The following is a 20,960-nucleotide window of genomic DNA, read 5'->3' as shown; positions in this document are numbered from 1 at the left end:
TTCACTTCCTGAAGTATTTCAAATATTGTGTAAGCGTTTAAATGTAAACGTATTTACGATAACACTTTGCCTAGATGTCCAATTCTGCGTCGTTGATGCAACACACCTGAGGTCTGAGGTTTTATTTTGAAATTCCAGACCGGAAGACACTTTGCTGCTATATCAGCTTGACGAAGGTTGGTTGGGTCACGCTGCAGCCCCAGCCGGACGGCTTGTTGTTTCCTTCCCCAGCCCAGGATGATAGGATTTGGTCGTTTTAGCTCCGAACTGGTCCAGCGGCGTCCCTGACCGGGTAAGTGGCCGAGTTTGGTGTGAGCTGAGCGGACCTGTTAGCCGGAGGAGCTGCGTGCTGGTGCGGGTGGCAGCTGGAAGGGAGGTCGTGACGGTGTTGGGTTTCTGCGGTGGCCGTGCACGTCCCTGCGCGCTCCCTTCCCGACGTCTTAAATGTGGATTGTAGAGCAGGAGGGTGGGGTGTTGTTATTGCTTTTTTTTTATTAGATATTGTGAAATAAGAGATGAGGCAGCGTTGATGTTGAAGGCCAAGCTTTCTCGTTCTGCATGTGGAGAAGAGACAGTTTCTTCCACCTGTTTTGGGTTTCTCCCTCCGACATCTGGGGCAGTATTTGAATGAGATCTGGTTTATACCTGGGTTTTTACGCAACAAAGTGAATCTGCACATGTATTTAAATTAAAGCTCAGTGCTGTGATGATGCTCTCTGTGGGGCATTTAGGGAGGTCACAACAAAAGATTGCCTTCTGCTGCCCCGCTTCTTTGCTTCTGATATCCATGTAAATTATAATTCAGTTTTTGCTTAACCCTGCAGCATTGTATCCCAAATCTACATTTTAATCTCTGCTGTATTGCTTACCAAGTCAAGTTTAAGCTTTAGTTCCAATCTCCAGATCATAAAATCATGAACGACCTGTGAGCAAAAACACACAATGAAGGCCAGATTTTACCAGTAGAAGCAGCACATGTTTTAACTTTTTTTGTCATAGCATTCTGTAGATTTGCATGTGGAAACAGCGTTGTTCTGCTCTGATAAATAAAAGTGAAGGCCCTGCAGCAGTTGCTGGGGGAGCAGCACACCTGTTTGTCAGGACAGATGGCCTGAGTCTCCTGGTCCAGCCGTCTGTTTGGACTCTGTGCAGCTGGTCAGTTGTTGCATCCTGATCTTCCTCATCTGTCGCTGAACTGATTTGGGAAAGCATTTCATCAGCCGGTTGCTGGCATGTTTTAGCTGTAGCAAGATAACTTAAGAGTCTGTGCTTTATCAACTGATTTATTGTTATGTGATTGGCAAAATTTCAAACACATGTTTTCATATGACTTGAGGCATTCCTGTGTTCTCCAAAACCGGTCTGTGGATTTTTTTATAAATTGCTGCTTCAAGAGTTTGTGGTGCTTGCTGCATTTAACAGCTCACACAGCTTTTAAATGCTAGGTTTTTGTGATGGGAAAATGGGACTTTTTTATCTGTATGATTCAACAGAAACACAAATCTGGAGGAAATAATATAAAAAATGTTAAAAGAAATGGCTGTTTAAGGTTCACGCCTCGTGATTTCACATCAACCACCAATTATAGTGAATCTGATGCATCTGAAACTAACCTCAGGTTCCTTCTAAGAAATAATCCTTAGGCCTATTTCCCAGAGAGAGGTTACAAATGATCAGAAACAATCTCCTTTATCAGTCAGGAGAAGAGTAAATCCCTGAATGAGCTGCATTTGTGTTTCTGCATGTGACAGACGTCTCCTGACGGCTAACCATACTCCTTATGGTGAAAGACCACATTCAGGCCTGGAGAGGAACATTCAAGTTCTGAAAAGAGTCGAGAGATTTGGAGAAGTTTGCAAAGCAGAGAGGGCAAAGTCAAGATGTTGGTGCTGATAGTCCAGCCAAAGGAAAGAGGATTGCTGAAAAAGAACCAAAAGATGCTCCAACTTATGCAACCAGATTACTGCAGCTTAATTTGTCTGTTGACTTCCAATAAAGGAGGAAAAAAACCCTGCTGTTTTAACAGGAGTGTGTACATTTTATGTACCTGAAAGCATTCTTGCGTTTCTTTTTGTCGCTGATCCAGAGCTAAACAGGCAGGGAGAAATTTGCATCATGCATGAATTTGCTACACAAACTTTGCACGTTAAGCTTTGTGGTAATGATTGATATTATGTTGATGCATCGTGGAATATCTGCCACATCAGGTGTCTGGTAGCAACAAAGCACCTAAAACATGCAGGACAGGGTCCTGAGAACTAAAAGTCTAAATCATCCATCAGTCCTAGTTTCTGTAGAAATATCGGAAATAAATTATTGCTGAATTTTTGAATTGAAACCTTTTAAAACCCCAGATAGGCCTAGTAATTTAAGGCGAATATGAGGATGAAAACTTTAAGGGAACCCAGGATTCTCAGTTGGTTTAGTATTTTTTGTGTTACCAGTCAGTGTGTTGCACCATGACGCTGCGCTTAATATAAATCGGATGCTCAGTGGGCGTCGTGGAAAGAAAGAGGAGCAAAGATTTGTGTTTCCGAGTCATCTGGCCAAAGTGTGCCACAACAATGCAGAACAGGGGCATAAACTTTTTGAAGTCCCTCACTCCCCGCTCCACATTTCTCCTCTGCTTAAGCTCATCCACGCTCCCCTCCTTCCTCCTGCACTCTCTTAAAGGCCACGCCAGTCGTTCAGCCTGTCTCGGTGCCTTTCTTTCTGTCCTCCCCCCTGCAGCAGCAGCACCACCCCCAGTCTGAAACAAAGAAAGAAGAGTGACTGTGGCACTCTGTAGCCAGGTGTTCCCCTTTGCAGCCCCGGGTTGTAATAGCAGCCGCCCTACACTGCAGCTGCCCTCCCCAGCCTCCCTTTGTGTGGCTCTATTGTTGGACGGCCCACCCCTCGTTGATTCATCGGCCACACAGGGAAAGCCCTTTCGGACTTGGGATAGGAGTGTGTGTGTGTGTGCTGGAGAGTACGCGTGCCTTAGGGAAGCAGGCATCTGCCCAGAGCCACTCCCCTCCTCTTCCTCATGTCTCAGTGTATGTCTGCTGCACTCTGATTGGTGGAGAAGCTCCCACTTCAAACCAGGGAAAGGCAGACATTGTTGCTCCATCTGTCCAGCCGCTCATTGTCCAACCTGCCTGCTACTTGCAGCTAAAATACTCCGTTTTGCTCTAGAAGACACCTTGCACAGGGAGGAACCAGATGCTCGGATGGGGCCGCTGTGGCACCTTTGTCTCCGGATTAATTTAAGTTTCACCTGCAGTTTTTCTCATCTGCTCAGCGAGGGTTTAAATCTGTGGAAATGAGACTCCCAAATGTGTTTGGCTCTGGTAAGTGAGACGAACCCTTCACCTTTCTGCTGCTAAAAGCAAATATATTCTCATGAAACTCAGTGATGCTGATGTCTCTGGCTTTTTGCAAAACAATCAAGATATGTGCATGACAGATTGAACCTTTATGGTCCAATAAAAGCAGTTTTGTCTTTCTTTTACACTAAGAAATAGTGTAGCAGCCTTCTTTGAGCCAGCTGGTAATCAGTGTACAGCAACAGGTGGGGGAGGATCTATCTGTAAAATGACTTAAGCGCCTAATCCTAAAAAACCAAAAATACGAACCTGAGCTCGGTTAGTTCAAAGCAAGTCAACAAGAGATTAATTGACTGTGTCTGTTAATATTTTGGAATATTTTTTACACTGAGCTGTAGAGAGGTTGGACATCTCTCTTGTATGCTCAGCCTGTTTCATTTCACATAATCTGTACCGATCTGGGCTTTGACTCCAACCAGGGCTTTCCATTTCTTGATTTTCATCCAGTACTTGGTGGATTTACTGGTGTGTTTTGGGGTCATTGTCATGTTGCAGGTCCCACAGATTTATTTTTCATATACGGGTGGTCTCGCATTATCCTCAAACGCTCTTTAGTAGACGGTGATGTAGTAAACCATCCCTACACCTTGGCACTTCCACCTGCATGCTTCACAGTTTTTATGAGGATCTTTACCTGGAACGCTGTATTTGGCTATTGCCAAACAAGTTCTCTGTTCTGGTGTCCAAAAATGTAATTTTAGACTCGGCCCTGGTACTTATCTCTGCTCTCTCTGGCAAACCTTGGTCAGACTTTTACGTTTTTCCTAGACACAAAGATTTTCTTTATGCACACCTTCTTGTAAAGTTAAACACATTCAGTCTCTTTCAGACTGCGCAGGCTTGCACTTTCTTTTCAACAGTACCAAGAACCTGCTTTAGGTTCTGCAACGACATTTTAGAGTTTCTGGAGACTTCTTTTAGCATCTTACGGTCTGGCTTAAGGGTGAACCTGTGTGGCCAAACAGACGTGTTTTCCATACAGTGCAATGACTTGTTGCAATTTTTCTGAAACCTCTTTAAAGCCCTCACCAGATAAGCTTCTACAATCTTCTTATTGAAGGCCTCGGGCTGCTCTTTGGATCTCACCATGGAGTGAACTCTCACTACAACAGTTATAGGACTGAATCTATAACTGTAGTTCACGTAAAGTAAAAATAAAGGCAGATACAAACTCTGCAAGAACAGATAAGTTTGTTATTGTACTTGAGGTGGCAGGAACAACCTTCTGACCAGAATTTGTCAAGAACAATGTGGAAGAACCAGAGCTGCAAGAACAGAATGATGTCATGTAGCTTTTTCAGCCCTGAGCTTATTAGACCGGGTCAAACGTTTTATGATGCAGGGGATCTTACTAAACCAGCTAATCTAGAATGGTTCTGGAAAACATTCCAGTTTCATCTAAAATTTGTGAAAACTGCTTAAATACCCTTAAATGTAATTCAGAAATCCCATAAAATGAAATAAAGCAGATAATCCTTAACTTTTTATGCCATGCCATTTTTATTTAAAATTACTCTAAATTACTCACATTTAAAAAAATAAAAAATACAGAAAACAAACTTCACAAATCAAAATCAAAGTTAAATAAGTTTTAAGACACAGTAGCATTTGTAATTGGAATAGAACTGGCCCCTCCCCAACCTGTTACTTAACTACAAAGATGATGAACCAAACAATTCAAAACATGTTTGTAGCTGAAAATAATTTTTATAACTTTTTCAAGATTTTCTTTTTAGACGTCTGTATAAATAAACTACATGTAGACATGCAGGTTGCTCAAGATTACTGTGGGATGTTTCTGTTTTATATAGGAATGCTTGTAAAAAATATATTCTCACAGGCCATATTTAAATTTTTTTAATCATTTTTACCAAAAGAGATTTAGCTTATTCAGAGGGTTTAAACAAAGCAGCCTCTTCATGCATCAAAGCTTCAGAGATCAATGTCAAAATTCAGTTGCTTGTTTGTGTTTTAGGCTGAGGAAACTGTTGCCGTAACGTTTTTTGTCATATTTACGCAAACCTTTGTACAGGTTTTATATAGAAACACATTGGTGGGTGGGTAAGAAAATTAATGCATTTTTAAGGAATCGGAAAGCTGATGTTAAATGCAGAGAGGGGTTTTGGGGGTGAGTTTGCCTGAACTGGAGACTTCAGGAGTGAGAACTGCTCAGCAGACACACTCTGCTACCCCCAGCTGATTCTGCCGGGCTTTTTTTTTTTCTCTCTTTTTCCTTTAACTTTTGCACGGTGGTGGCCGTGCATGCAGTGATGCGCTACCAGGCACCTCCTCCACTGAAAAACCGCCTTTTTAAACCCTTTGCCCCCCTCCCCCCTCTTCTGCTCGGTCTCTGCTCACTGCTGCACTAGCCGGTAAAGACTGTGTTTACATATTCATCAGTGGCTGATGTTTGAAAGTTGCACCCACCCAGAGATGAGGTTCTGCCTTGGTATTGGTCGGTTAGGAGAGGTTGGAGGCTTTTAAAAAAAAAAATGGACTGAAAGCTGGAACCACAATGGGGGAGTTTTGAACATCTGACAGTAAAATAAGAGGCTTTAATGATGACTAATGGTCTGGTTGGATTAAGATTTGATTTGTTTTGATGGTTAAATTAAAAGGTTTGTCTAAAAATCCAACTTTTATAGTATTTATGAATTCTTCATTAGTGTTCTGAAACTGGAATGAGATGCTTAAGGTCTTCCTTCTCCATTTTCTGCAGCTTTAATGTTATAAATTTAGTAGTTTTAAGGTTGAACTTGTGCTCACCACAGATATATTTGGATTGTATATATTAGAGTGTACAAGCTTTTTCTGCCATGAACTATTTTAGTTCTGCAGACTGATGTGAGCTAAGTGCAAAATTTGCAGCTTTTTGTGCAAATAATTTAGAGTTGAGGTATTTATTTCAATTTTAACTGCAACAAACACATTTCTCATTGAAAGATTTGAAGGTGAAGTGGACCACAGACTCTAATGTGTTGTCCACACCATGCATGCTAGATTAATTTAATCAGGTTGCTTATCAGCAGCAGGATTCAACACTGCTTGCATCCTTGGGTCTGAGCACTGCTGATGTGATGCTTTTGTTCGAACCGGCCTGAGAGAAGAGCACCTTGATGGCCGTTTAAAAAAAAATAAAAAATGGGCTCACTGTTTTTACAAAACGAATGAGTCACCTTGTGAGGTAGATGTTTATGTGCTCATCAGCGCCCACAGCAGTAAATGCCAAGGCCCTGATCCTAATCACTGCTACAGGTCTATTGTTGTCAGTGAGGCACACTTAAGCTCTGCTTGTCCCCCATATAGGTCTCTGTTTTGTCGGGTAGCCGGTTGAACGCTCCTGTCGTGGCATGCTTTCAACAGCTGTAGCTTAGCAACAGTAGCTCGGCAGCTCCTGTTTCATAAAATGCACTCAACCCTGTTCCCCCTCCCCTCCCAGCAGCTCCCAAGTCACTTCACCTTCCCTCAAATGCTTTGTCCAAATCATGTTCCACTTGTTCTCTGCATTGCAATATGAAAAATCAGGTTTCCCATATCATTTAACATGTAATATGGCAAAGCACTGGTTGCCAGTTCTGATTTCTTGCTAGACGGCATATTTTTTGTTTAATGGAAAATATGTCCAGTAAAAACCTTTTGTAAGGTTTCTCGAAAACCGCTTTTTTCTTTTGTGCTTGTCACTGGAATAATATGATGCAAGTTATTGGAAGGACATTTTAGGTTTAAAATGCAACTTTGACAACAGTTTAAAGTCCATAACTCCCCAGAAATAAGTTCAGCCTTCCTGTTATCAGCTGAAGTCTCTCTCTCTCTCTCTCTCTCTCTCTCTCTCTCTTCTCTCTCTCTCTCTCTCTCTCTCTCTCTCTCTCTCTCTCTCTCTCTCTCTCTATCTCTGTCTCTCTCTCTCTTCTCTCTCTCTCTCTCTCTCTCTCTCTCTTCTCTCTCTTCTCTCTCTTCTCTCTCTCTCTCTTCTCTCTCTCTCTCTCTCTCTCTCTCTCTCTTCTCTCTCTCTCTCTCTGTCTCTCTCTTCTCTCTTTCTTCTCTCTCTCTCTTCTCTCTCTCTCTTCTCTCTCTCTCTTCTCTCTCTTCTCTTCTCTCTCTCTTTCTCTCTCTCTCTCTTCTCTCTCTTCTCTTCTCTCTCTTCTCTCTTCTCTCTCTCTCTCTCTCTTTAAAAGTAGCAGCCTGAAGGAACAGTAAACATGCAACTAAGAAAAGACAATTTCTTGTTAAACATCTGACTGACAGAGAAAAACTAATTCACTCAGTGGCAGCTTGGAAAAGTCTCATCAGCCGAGTTTCTAATTGGCTGAGCTTAAAATGTCCAAATTTCTCAGTGCATCTCTAAAATGTTTCTCCCACAAACCCATTACACTTCAAAATCATCTGATTCCTTTAACCTGACTAGCAATCGTTGCATCCCTAAGATCAATGATTTACCTTATGAAAAATTTACATCACCATTAAAAATAAATGCAAGTCGACAAGTTTCTTTTGAGGTAGTAATGTGCAAGTTAAATTTTCACTTTAATTAAATTTCTGCAAAGCCGTAACAAGGTACACTTTTCTTGATGCTTGAACATGATATCCTGATCGGCCAGAGCACCACAGTGTGGGAGGGAGCATATGGACCTTAATTATGAGGTTGAATAATTGGGGGTGGGGGGAGTAACGGCTGGACGTCTTGTTTTTCTATAAAACAGTTCATCCTGTGTTACTCTGTAGATTAATGTGCGGTGGCATGGCGCTTTTTAAAACATACTGGGGTCAGCTTTGAGTGGGGGGGGGAAGGCGGGAACCCGTTAATTAAAGCGAGGGGCCGCTGTTGTTCTTTGTGTCTGGGATGGGGGGGTTCGCACCACACATTCAGTTGGAGCCAGAGTAGATTACATCATAAATTTACTGGAATATAAAGATTAAAAGAGAATTGTTTTCCTATAATGACTGAAATTCATTGCGTAACTATTAAAAAAGCAAACTTAAAGCAGTTTCCACCTGCTTTGGTGACGGATGTCATTGACAACCACATATAAGTTAAAGTAGTGATTTTACTCTGGAGGGATCTGTGACAGCTCATGATTTATCACAATGAAATTGAGGGCCCACTGTCTGCATACTATACTATAAATGTGATTTAAACTGAGTAACTCCTCTCCATCTGCTCTTTCAGGCACAGATGAGTGGAGCTTTGTGATAGAGCGCTGCTCAGCCCGGTGTGCTGGATGTCTGTGACACATCCATGGGCCAGAAGGACCATGTGGAGGCGGGAGCGGGCCACATCCTCGACCTGGGGCCGGACCTGGAGTATCTCCACGTAGCGGGGGCCGACCGGCAGGCTGGCGGCGTTGACGAACCCCCTGCTATGGAAAAGCAGGGGGAGAGCTTCACCAAAAACACCACGCTGGGTTCCCCTCCAACGACACTGGCAGAGGAGAGCGGGGGATCCGATGGAGAGTGCAAGTTGGCGCAGTCTTCCCAATCTGCCCCTGTGGTAGGGGCAGATTCAGACGGAGGAGAGGTCACGTACACCTGCAGTAAAAACACCCACCAGCCGCTGTGCCGCACACAATGTGTGGATCTGGGCACAGAGGGGCCTCCCGAGCCTGCCCTCTCAGGGGAACCCGAGCATGAATCGCCTGAGCCTCCATCCAACACCACCACATCAGAGCCAGAGCCCAAGCCAGGAGGGAAGGACTACCAGGCCAAGCTGGAGTTTGCCTTGAAGCTGGGCTACTCCGAAGAGACTGTGCGACAAGTTTTGTCCAAGCTTGGACCCGACACCCTCATCAACGACATACTTGGCGAACTGGTCAAACTGGGCACCAAATCTGACAGCGAACAGCCAGCGGGAGTATTGACCTCTACCTCATCATCTTCATCTTTGTCGTCTTGCGGCTGTTCTGATATGCTGGATGGCCAGAGATCGGACTCTCCGTTACCCTCAGAGTCTTTCTGCGACCAGGACAACCTGCGGCCGATCGTGGTGGACGGCAGCAACGTGGCTATGAGGTGAGGAGGAACACTCTGGTCAAGTGTTATTTCATAGATTTTATTAGCAGTACAGAGGTTGAAACACTTTCTTAACACTAGAACATTCATCAATTCATCAACCAAGAAGCTCAAAAACTACCAAAGAACTATATATAGGGTCATATAGGGCCTTGGAGAGAAGGTCTCATGGGTGAAAGGTCACATGTGTGTTAGTGATCTTTAGATTCATAACACATTTAAAAACACCTTTTCTATGTCCTACAGTCATGGGAACAAAGAGGTGTTTTCCTGTCAGGGCATCCAGCTGGCTGTAGACTGGTTCCTGGAGCGTGGTCATCAGAACATCACAGTTTTTGTGCCTGCTTGGAGGAAAGAGCAGTCCCGCCCTGATGCTCCAATAACAGGCAAGTATAAAAAACTTTAAACAGTGCAATTAATTTTTCTCTATTGTGTCTTTTACCTTAATCTTCCCATAACTCTCACCCCCTCAGATCAGGAGATCCTGCGGCGCCTTGAGAAGGAAAAAATCCTGGTCTTTACCCCGTCGCGGCGCGTCCAAGGTCGCCGCGTGGTTTGTTATGACGATCGCTTCATCGTCAAGCTGGCGTATGAGTCAGACGGCATCATTGTCTCCAATGACAACTACAGAGACCTGGCTAATGAAAAGCCTGAGTGGAAGAAGTTCATCGACGAGCGGCTGCTCATGTATTCCTTTGTTAATGACAAGTAAGGATTTAGTTGCAAAAGAATAGTGGGATGTAGGTCTGTACTTTCAATTCAGAAAGACTTTTGCAAAGAAGAGACAGGCCATGTGCCCTCAGATAGGAAAAGGATGATCAAACTTTGCAGCAATGTTTTTGTTTCTTTAAATCCGTCCTCTGTATGTTTCAGATTCATGCCTCCAGATGACCCTCTTGGACGCCATGGCCCCAGCCTGGACAACTTCTTAAGGAAAAGGCCCATCATGCCTGAGCAGAAGAAACAACCCTGTCCTTATGGTGAGAAAAAGTAATCCCTGGGTTTATAGAGGTAGTGTCTAAAGTCTTTGAGAACTGATGTCCTGCTTATTTTAGGTGTTTCCCTGGTTCAACATACCTGAACCAAATGAGGGAGTTATTGATTGGCTCCTCTGCTGAAGAACTAATTCAAACATTTGAATCACTTATGTTGGAGCAGGAAATCATCTAAAACATGCAGGATCCTAGCCTATGATGGCTAAAGTGTGCTCCTTAAGTGGGGCTGTAAAACAAAACGAAAGTTTTGAAATGGCCTTGTCAACGCGACTTTAAACAAGCAGTTTAGGCTAGAAAATCCTCCAATGTGGCTGAACTTAAAAACAATTCTGGAAAGAAGAGTGGGCCAAAATTCCTCTACATGGACGTGAACAACTCTTTACCAGGTGTTACAGACGTTTGATGATAGGTGTTGTGTAGGGAGCGATTACTTTTACACATTTTGTTCCTCATCCCTCTCCCAAACTCTAATTATAAGTTCTTTAACTCCCAAAATCTGCCCTCCATTACCTGTTGGATTAATATCTCTGTCATACCTTCCTGATGCAACACGTTTTCCAGCCTTCATTACAGAGTCTGACAAGCCAAGCCAGGAATTATTAAGATCTTGTCCAGTTGAGCCCGTAAGGTGCCACATATAAAAGTCCAGTACTAGTTTTGAAATCTTAAAGCCCTCAAGCGAATTAAAACACTGGAGCCGGATGTTATGAAGATTCTACAGAAATGAACCCAACGTAAAGAAAAGGTCATGGAGGACTATATATAAGCTTAGGGCTAATAAATCATGGAGAGCCACTGTACTGCAACTTTAAGATGCATCCCTGTTCCAACATACCTGAGTAAACTGAGCAGCTCAATTTTAGGCCTCTGCAGAAATTGATGACATGCTTAGGAGGTCATTCATCCAGGGTGTGTTGGATGCATCTAAAAGCTGCAGGACAGTAGATCCCGAGTACTGGAGTTGAAGACTTTTCTATGCTGAATTCAAACTGAGACCAGACATGTTTTTGTTTTAGGAAAGAAGTGCACGTATGGCCATAAGTGCAAGTACTACCACCCTGAGAGAGGAGCTCAGCCTCAGCGCGCCGTGGCCGACGAGCTGCGTGCCAGCGCAAAGAGCTGCGTCCCCTCCAAGAACCAGGGGGATGCTGGACTGGTGAAGAGTCACAGTGTGCCAGCTGGCACCATTGAGGCAAAGAATGGTGCCCAAAAAAGGCAGTCGGATCCCAGCATCCGAGCTCTGTCGTACAGTGATGCTGAGGAGAAGCTACTGGCAAAAACTAGGGTAGAAAGCCAGAAGAGCAACATAGGTGGAAGCAGTAGTAGCAGCTCTAGCAGCAGCATTAGCTGTAGTGGTACTTTAACCATTTCTCCAGCGCTGGGAGGACCCTCATCTGGTGTTGGCCTTCTGCAAGACCAACAGTCCAGATCAGGTACACATCTACCAGCCCCCAGCCATGATCTCTACCCTCACTGTGAGTCTTCAGACTTAAGCTACTACTCTGTAACACGGGCCTACTCTGGCCTGAGCCTCTCCTCCCGACGAAGCCCGGACTGCCGCTACCCCAACGATCCGGACCTGCGGCACGGCTCGATGGGCTCAGCGGGTTCTGAATGTGGGAGTGAAAGCAGCGTCAGTTGTGGCAGCAGTGACTCTTACAGTGACAGATCCTATCCTGGATGCCCCCCAGATCCTTTATTAGAAGAAAGCGTTCATTTCCCCAACCCCAACAGCCGCCACTACCCTCATCACATCACTTCTAACCATGAACTCTGCAGTCTTCACGCCGCTGATTACTCAAACATCAAACACAACCACACCTCTAATCCAGGAGTTCATTCATACCATATGAGTGCTTCATGTGGGCAAAGCTGTGTTCATGAGCAGCCTCCACTGGAGCCTAAGCGGCCCCTCTACCCCCTGCCTCCTCACCTCCAACACCAGCCCCTTGCTGCCCGCTCCAGCTGCCCCGGGGACTACCACTCTCTGCCCCAGTCCCACCGTCAGCCCCCTGGCTCCCCCATTGGTCGCTGCCTGGCCCCCACACGAGCTGAAAGTGTATCTGACTCACATCTGTACGAACACCTCTCTGCATCTCACCACCACCATCGATCGAAAGCTCTGCCCAGCTGGGAAACCTACTACAGACAGCCTTCAATGCCTCCGTCAAGGTACGAGCCGTCAGCCTATCAGAGTCTGCCTGATACGCACCAGTCATCTTGGCACGCCCCACCGTGGCCTCCAGACGGCTACAGCCAGCACCACTCGTCTCACCCAGCTCTTCACCCATCCCCAACACGTTACCTAAGCCACCCGCCCCCAGCTCTCTCTCCCCACCCGCCTTATCCCCCTCACAGCTCCCATCTCGCTCATCCCTCACACCCTCCTCCTCCGTATGTGCCGCAGCACTCTGACTCCCCTGTGCACGGGTGCTATGAAGACATGAGGGAGAAGGTGTACGTAAACCTTTGCAACATCTTCCCCTCAGAGCTGGTGAGGCGTGTGATGACCAGGAACCCCCATGTCACGGACCCCCAGCAGCTGGCTGCCGCCATCTTGGCAGAGAAAGCTCAAAGCGGCTACTGAAGAAACATCTGCCATCTGGACAAGCAGACCGCATAAGTGGTTTGCATTAAAAGCGGCTGGAACTTTAAGAGATGCGGGTAAAATTTTAAAGAAATGGCTTCAAGATGATAATTAAAAACGCAGCTTTGTTCTCTGCAGCAACAGTCATCACCGAAAATCTATGACTAACTGAAAAGCACCTCTTCTTTTGTTGTTCATTTCGACACAGATGAGTTTTTAACGAGCATACACATGCAACACAGCCCGAAGGAATCTTTTTGCTTTTCCATCCAAATCATAACTTTCCCAGCTGCTACATTTAGAACTATAATGAGCAATTATTAAACATGTATAATACATGTGTGTAGTATACTCTGACTTTACCTTTTATCACAAATCACTGTTTTAATGTTTTCTAGGATGTTAAACCACAAATTTCCTCCTTTTACATACAAAACTCATTAGACACAGGGTTCCTACGCAACAAGCTGGCATTTTTTGTCTGTACTGAATTGTGGTGACAAGAAACTATATTACCATTAATGAATTTAGTCAGGTGAGAAACTCTTTGTAGTTTCTTTCCAAGGAGCTATAAACCCTAATGTTCAGTCCAATCTGGGAAACACTTTAATTTGCAATAAACCTAACAAGGTCCTCTAGATGTCATATTTTCAAAGATGTGGGCTGCCACCGACATGGATAAGAATTTGCTTTGACTAAATCTGGAGCCCTACGAGGCCGTTTAGAGGGACCTGCAGAAAGGTGGTTGTTTAGATTAAAGGAAATAACGTATTTTAAAAATGCTTAGAAACCATGTATTTACATATTAGTGATCTTTATGCTACATTTCATTCTCTGGTATTATGTCAAACTACATTGGTCTGTTTATTGTGTCAATCCTTTTGTCTGTGTATGTTTTGTGCTGGGCTTTTTCCATGGTTGTAAAAAAATATATGGGTGTTTAAAAATGTCTTTTTATTGAGACGACAGTCTTTTTGGTCAGAGTTGTAAGCCGTAGAGATGGGTGACCCTGTCCTGTGTACCTTAGTTTTAGTAAGGGACATCTCTCTCTCACTCTCTCTAAGCTTTTAAGTTTTGGGCCAACTCTGATTATCTCCTTCAGGTCAGATGCATCACTGACAGCAAAATGTAAATATATTTAACCGTTTCCTCCGCTAAGCTTTCTGGGCAGTAGAGTCTGCTGTCGTCTGGAGCAGATCTCAGCTGAGTTCACACTAGAAGGAGAAAAACCCTGTTTGATACAAATTGTATCTTGAACTAAGTCGCTGATGATAAATGCAGTACATGGACTTGTTGATGCGTGTCTCTTGGTGTATTGCTCTATGACGAAGTGCACTGATAACCTCCGTTTCATTCACAATCCTACAACTTTTATTCTTAAATAGCTTTGAGACAATTCATTTGAATATATTTTTTAATAATAGTGGTGGACCTACTATGTTTAGGTATCAACTACTTTAAAAGTTTTCTTTGGGTTTAGCTGGCTTATTGCTGTTATTGGCAACACTGGTAAAGATGTGTAAAAAAAAAATGTATTGCAGTAACAATCTCATATTTGTAAAACATATTGCTGTTTAAGTTCATCTTTTATATATCCGTTATAAGCATTATTATTATTATTATTATTTATACTTCCATTATATCATTGATTACAGTATTGAGTCATTTTAAATGACTAAAAGAAGACTTCCTGTTTTCAAGGTATAAATGTGACGTGACACTCTTCAAAATGGGAAAGACAGGAAAACATGCCATGAACGGTTATGAGCCAGGAAGATAGCTACTCACCAAAGCTAGCTCATTGAGAAGTTTAGCACCCATAGAGCATTTTACACATCTATACCAGGGTGGGCAATAACAGCTGAAGCTGCTGAAAATAGCCATTAAGGAAACGTTTAGTGAACGACAGCCTGATTTTACTCTGAGGTTGGGGTCACTACCTTTTTTAAATCTCCACTTATATACATCAGGTCTTTTCAGTCCTACGAGGTATAATAAAATATATTACTGATTTCTTCCAAGTCAGGAATTCAGTGAACTTCAGTGATGTTTAAAATAATATTTAGGCGATATCCCTCATCTGTCATGACTACACTTTTAAAAGTACACACTAGACTTATTTAGGAACTGGTTTTGATTTGACCCTCTATTTGGGGCAGACAGGATAATAATTATGAAGTTCTCTAAATTCCAAGGGGAAAAGGCTTAAGATCCTCTATTTTCTCTTAAGCAACAGGATCATTTAATGTTCACAAAAGGTTCAATTATTCTGTCCTGTAATTTTTAAGGGACATCAAATTTAAAATCACATTTGAAGTTCAAAATGGCTATCAAGGAGGTTAACTTGAGTGAACTTGTGGATTGACAGCCAGCTCCATAAAGCCTGGTGGCTTGTTTCCTGTACAACGCGACATGTTGTACATATAAGTTTAATTGTACAATAATGTTGATGAGAGAGAATTATTTGTGTTTATTGAAGAAGCGCCTTCTCTCCGGCCTCCTGGCACTGTGTGTCAGTGTGGCGAGTGAGCGTGGGCCCAAAGTAATGCCTCTTCGTGGCATTGTGCTTATGACACATCCGATACTCTGAACTATGTTCAGCTAACTATTATGCATGAAGTTTTTTTTTTATTAATTCTTAGTTTTCTGCATGAGTTGTATTTAATGCTTTCGCCTTGCTATTCTAATACGATGCTAGTAACAGAGACGCCTGTAGGTTTAAATGTTCACAGAACTGGTTTGTTCCCTTGCTTGTAAATTTTCTGAGCAGCGACAAAAGTACAAGATGCTTTCTTTATATATAGTTTACGCTAACCACGAAGGGGATTTCACGTCCTCTCCTCTATCCTGTGGTGACATCTGGCCTGTAAATGTTTTAAAACTAACCTGGAGGATAATAATCCAGTTTCATGTTTTTGTCAAACTAACTGTAATTACTTGAACTGCAATTGTGATTGTTCAATAAAGGCAATGTGCTGCTATAAAATAGATTGTGTTTTATGCCCTACAGTTATATAGTTAAAGTGTATTTTAAAAACAAGATGTATCAAGCACCAAAATGCCATAAATGGAATGAAAAAGCTGTCAAATATTTATGTGACATAACAATAAATAAAATCTATAAATGTAATTAAAGTACAGTGCAATGTTAAGAGGTGAAAACCATACATCCAAAAGTGTAATTTATTCACTTAACTTTCAGTGCCTAATAATTACATAGCTCTGTGCTGCAGCACATAACAGCGATATACAGGGGTTGGACAATGAAACTGAAACACCTGTCATTTTAGAGTGGGAGGTTTCATGGCTAAATTGGACCAGCCTGGTAGCCAGTCTTCATTGATTGCACATTGCACCAGTAAGAGCAGAGTGTGAAGGTTCAATTAGCAGGGTAAGAGCACAGTTTTGCTCAAAATATTGAAATGCACACAACATTATGGGTGACATACCAGAGTTCAAAAGAGGACAAATTGTTGGTGCACGTCTTGCTGGCGCATCTGTGACCAAGACAGCAAGTCTTTGTGATGTATCAAGAGCCACGGTATCCAGGGTAATGTCAGCACACCACCAAGAAGAACCAACCACATCCAACAGGATTAACTGTGGACGCAAGAGGAAGCTGTCTGAAAGGGATGTTCGGGTGCTAACCCGGATTGTATCCAAAAAACATAAAACCACGGCTGCCCAAATCACGGCAGAATTAAATGTGCACCTCAACTCTCCTGTTTCCACCAGAACTGTCCGTCGGGAGCTCCACAGGGTCAATATACACGGCCGGGCTGCTATAGCCAAACCTTTGGTCACTCATGCCAATGCCAAACGTCGGTTTCAATGGTGCAAGGAGTGCAAATCTTGGGCTGTGGACAATGTGAAACATGTATTGTTCTCTGATGAGTCCACCTTTACTGTTTTCTCCACATCTGGGAGAGTTACGGTGTGGAGAAGCCCCGAAGAAGCGTACCACCCAGACTGTTGCATGCCCAGAGTGAAGCATGGGGGTGGATCAGTGATGGTTTGGGCTGCCATATCATGGCATTCCCTTGGCCCAATACTTGTGCTAGATGGGCGCGTCACTGCCAAGGACTACCGAACCATTCTTGAGGACCATGTGCATCCAATGGTTCAAACATTGCATCCTGAAGGCGGTGCCGTGTATCAGGATGACAATGCACTAATACACACAGCAAGACTGGTGAAAGATTGGTTTGATGAACATGAAAGTGAAGTTGAACATCTCCCATGGCCTGCACAGTCACCAGATCTAAATATTATTGAGCCACTTTGGGGTGTTTTGGAGGAGTCAGGAAACGTTTTCCTCCACCAGCATCACGTAGTGACCTGGCCACTATCCTGCAAGAAGAATGGCTTAAAATCCCTCTGACCACTGTGCAGGACTTGTATATGTCATTCCCAAGACGAATTGATGCTGTATTGGCCGCAAAAGGAGGCCCTACACCATACTAATAAATTATTGTGGTCTAAAACCAGGTGTTTCCGTTTCATTGTCCAACCCCTGTATATACAAGGTGATTGGTCTGCAGCTAAAACAGTTCTCAAGTGTCCACACACCTTGTTAAACTGTGATATAAAAAGGAAACAATTATTTTGAAACTTTTTCCACATTTAAACTAACACAAACATGATGCAATAACCTGGTTGAATTACGATGCATAACCTTAAAATAAAACTTTGTTATAAGTCTTCTGTTTTCTAGAAGAAACCTGAAGATTTTGGGTCAAACTAGTTGATATTTGGAACATGTAACTTTAAACTGTATGGCAAAAACCAAAAATTCATATAAAATTCCAAATTCAATGTTAGAAAAGCTGGCAATATGGAGGTTTTTCACTTCTAGAAACATGTATGTCTTCTCAGTTTCACATAGATGGTAGACTACAAAGCACTGAAGAAAGCTGCTTGTGGCAGATCATTGACAGGCTCAGAAAGTTAAAGAGCTGTTGTGAAGTTCTGTAGGTTCTGAGTTCAGTCTTGGGGAAACTTGAGTAATGTTTAAGCATTTATGGCTTTTTCCAGTGAACTGTTATAGAAAAAGATGTTAAAGATATGACAACCCTGGCCTTTTTGGGGTCAAATTTTAGCAGTGACTGGCTTTTAAAGTCTAGCAGTGAAATTAAATGTGAAATGGTTACGTTTGTGCTTGAGCAACACAATGACTTTTGACTTATAATAATAGGGAGGATATGAGGAGAAAAAGCAAGGACTGTTTAAAGATGGCAGACTCAGCTGTAAGTGAAGCTTATCAATGGCTAAATTTTTAAGTTGAACATCCAAAACTACAGAGTTTTATGATCGATTCATAGTAAATTTACTCAGTGATTTTGGTTTGTTATTGGTGAGGTTACCTGGATCAGCACAGCCAATTTTAACCTAGTTGTAAAGGGAATTGGGATCGCCTCCTGAAAGAAACATAAGGATATGAGATTCCTGTTTTTTTAATGATCAAGTGGCTCAAGAAGTAGAGAGGCTAGTAGTTGAGGTTGGAGTTCAGATCTCAAGAGTGAAGTGTAGAAAAGTTTAATTTGTGACATAAAATGTGGGTTTCTGAATTGTTTAAACAATATGAAGACTTTCTCTTTGTATATTATATCATGAGAACACAATGGAAATACTTCTGGGCTAAAAACTCATTTATGGTTGTACTTTTGAACGTAAGCATGGATTGTAAAGAGTATAAAGATGAATTAAAGGTGGCTCTAGTGGTTTGTCTAGATAGCTCCGAGTGTAAAGAAAGCTATGTGGAGTTCAGCAGATCATGACTTCAATTCCTGGTGTAGTTTATAAACAATAAATATTTAATCAATAAATGAAAATAAACAAGATAAATGCACTACGAGAACACAGCAGCATCTGAAGAATCCGTGGTGTGGTGGGTAGCTCATTGAGACTGCAATAAGAAGGTTTGAGTTCAATTTCTTGTGGAGAGAAGATTGTGTTATTGTTTCATCAAGAATATATCAAAGAGAATATTGAAAATAAAAAGATAAATGTTCTACCAGAAGAGGTCAACATGCCACAGATCAATGGTGTGGTGGCTAAGCTATCAAGACTTCAACAGAAATGCCTGAGTTCAATTCCTGGTGGAGTTTAGAATGTGTTGTTGTTTTGTCCACAACTTAGCAAGGACAATATTGAAAATAAAAAGATAAATGCGCTATGAGAACAGGTTAAAGTGTGAAGGGTCTGGTGGTGTGGTGGGATTGACTGCGACCGTAAGTCGCCAGTGGTGCAGCGTCTGGGTTCAAGTCTCACCCATTACTAGTCCTAGATCTCCCACTGTGGTGGGTCAGGGAGGGGGCCTTGACCCCTCCCTGACCTCCAGAGAGGTGGATGTAGGGGGTTATACTTAACGACCCAACTCAGCTAGATGTTTTATGGAGCAAAACGACACACAAGGAAACTTTGGCCACTTTAATACCTGAATGAACGGAAGCACTCAAGTTCTTCTTAATTAGATGAGATGTTTTATCTTCCACCTCAGCCATGGACCCTTCTGCTTCTACATGTTTGCCTTGAAGGTCTAATAGTCTCTCCCCTTCAGTTTGCTTATCGCTGTGGAGGTAGAGTTTACGATGGAGATGTGAGGATCATCTTCTTTGATTTCTCCAGTGCATTTAACACAATCCAACAGGTCAAACACTATTTCCATCATGGGAGAAGTGGAGGTGGTGAAGGAGTATAAATACCTCAGTGTTCACCTGGACAACAGACTGGAGTGGAGATGCAAGAAGGGACAGAGCAGACTGTACTTGAGGAAGCTCAGGACCATCAGTGTTTCTAGCAAGCCTTGAACACTACAAGCCGGAGTTCTGTTTAAACACTGTTTAAGGTATATCTGCATGTATAAAAAAGGTTGTATGTAACTCAATACTCAAGTATTTTGAAGTTAAACGCTTGACTGTTAGCATCTGAAGATTTGACGCTCGACTTTAGGCCTAGTTCAAACATCTAACAAACATAGAATGCTCATTTACAAGTTGTGAAAACACAAAAAAGGCTGAATCTGTATCATTCAACTGAATGGAGTTTGTAAACTGAACCGCTTTACATGAAGGCGAGGTAAGACAAATCAGTCAAAGAAAGAAATGGAGAGAACTTCACCCAAAATTACAAGTTTTTGGGTTTTCACCATTGGAATAAAGAATTGGCGTAAAATAATTATGTCCTGCTTTGAGACACAATTTCTGTTAGCTCAATTTACAGATTCAATCTCAGTGAGAGATTATAGTTACCTAAATGCTTGCTCCAGGTCCTCCATCCAAATCAGCTCGGGTGAAAGGTCAGACTGGCAAACAGGAAGTGGAAGGTTCCAAATGCATTTAAAGACAGGAGATAAGTGGATTGAACCAAGGGGCTTTTCGTCAGGTGAGTCATTTAGCGTGAACAGGTTGGTGTGTTCTTTTCTCACACCCATAAACCTCATTATCAACAAACTTCAGAACATGCTGACTAAATCATGATTATTTTCAGCTTTCCAATCTGAAAACCTGTATTCATAGAACACATCTTATGCATGTTTTAGACCCATTTATGGTCATAGAATATGCAAAATAATGTGAGTTAAAGCATAAAGACGTGTCTTATTTTTATTCGCCACTACGTGTCCTGCACGAGCAGGAAACTACAGACAAGAAGAGACGATTTTCATTTATATCAAATACAAACATCTCTTATCTTTCTATATCCCTATATAGGGAAAGACGAAGTGAGGAAAGCCAAGGATAACACAAACAAGGTGGGAACAAAGGGTATAAAGAAGGGGAAAGAAGGACACTTGGTCTTCTAGTGTGTTTACTATGAAATTGTTGGAAAACATTAAAATATATTTAATCCCAATTACAGTATAAAATATTATCTTTTTGGTTTCTTAAAAACAGTGGATAATAAATTACATTTTACCCACAATATTTCAGGCTTTTGTTGTTGGGGACAAATGAGTTAGGATAATACTTATTGTGTTGTAAAGAATACAAACAGCAAAACACAAGC

The 20,960-nt window shown here is 42.4% G+C and overlaps 1 protein-coding gene across 2 annotated transcripts; it reads left to right on the top strand.

The window, feature by feature from the left end:
• Positions 1–146: 146 nt before the first annotated feature.
• Positions 147–15,939, top strand: LOC124861314 (probable ribonuclease ZC3H12C). Of its 2 annotated transcripts, none has more exons than XM_047354908.1 (6): positions 147–292; positions 8,533–9,371; positions 9,618–9,757; positions 9,845–10,079; positions 10,245–10,351; positions 11,383–15,939. In XM_047354908.1, exons 2-6 carry the CDS (start codon positions 8,602–8,604, stop codon positions 12,951–12,953), a joined length of 2,823 nt encoding a protein of 940 aa, XP_047210864.1. In that variant the 5' UTR covers positions 147–292; positions 8,533–8,601; the 3' UTR covers positions 12,954–15,939. The 2 variants fall into 2 exon arrangements, with proteins under 2 accessions (XP_047210864.1, XP_047210865.1); XM_047354909.1 differs by lacking the exon at positions 147–292 and adding an exon at positions 3,129–3,329.
• Positions 15,940–20,960: the final 5,021 nt, after the last annotated feature.

Source organism: Girardinichthys multiradiatus, chromosome 24 (genome assembly GCF_021462225.1).
Source record: "Girardinichthys multiradiatus isolate DD_20200921_A chromosome 24, DD_fGirMul_XY1, whole genome shotgun sequence".
Classification (NCBI taxonomy): Eukaryota; Metazoa; Chordata; class Actinopteri; order Cyprinodontiformes; family Goodeidae; genus Girardinichthys; species Girardinichthys multiradiatus.
The sequence above is the reverse complement of the archived record's forward strand: the minus strand, read 5'-3'. Positions and strand labels throughout refer to the sequence as shown.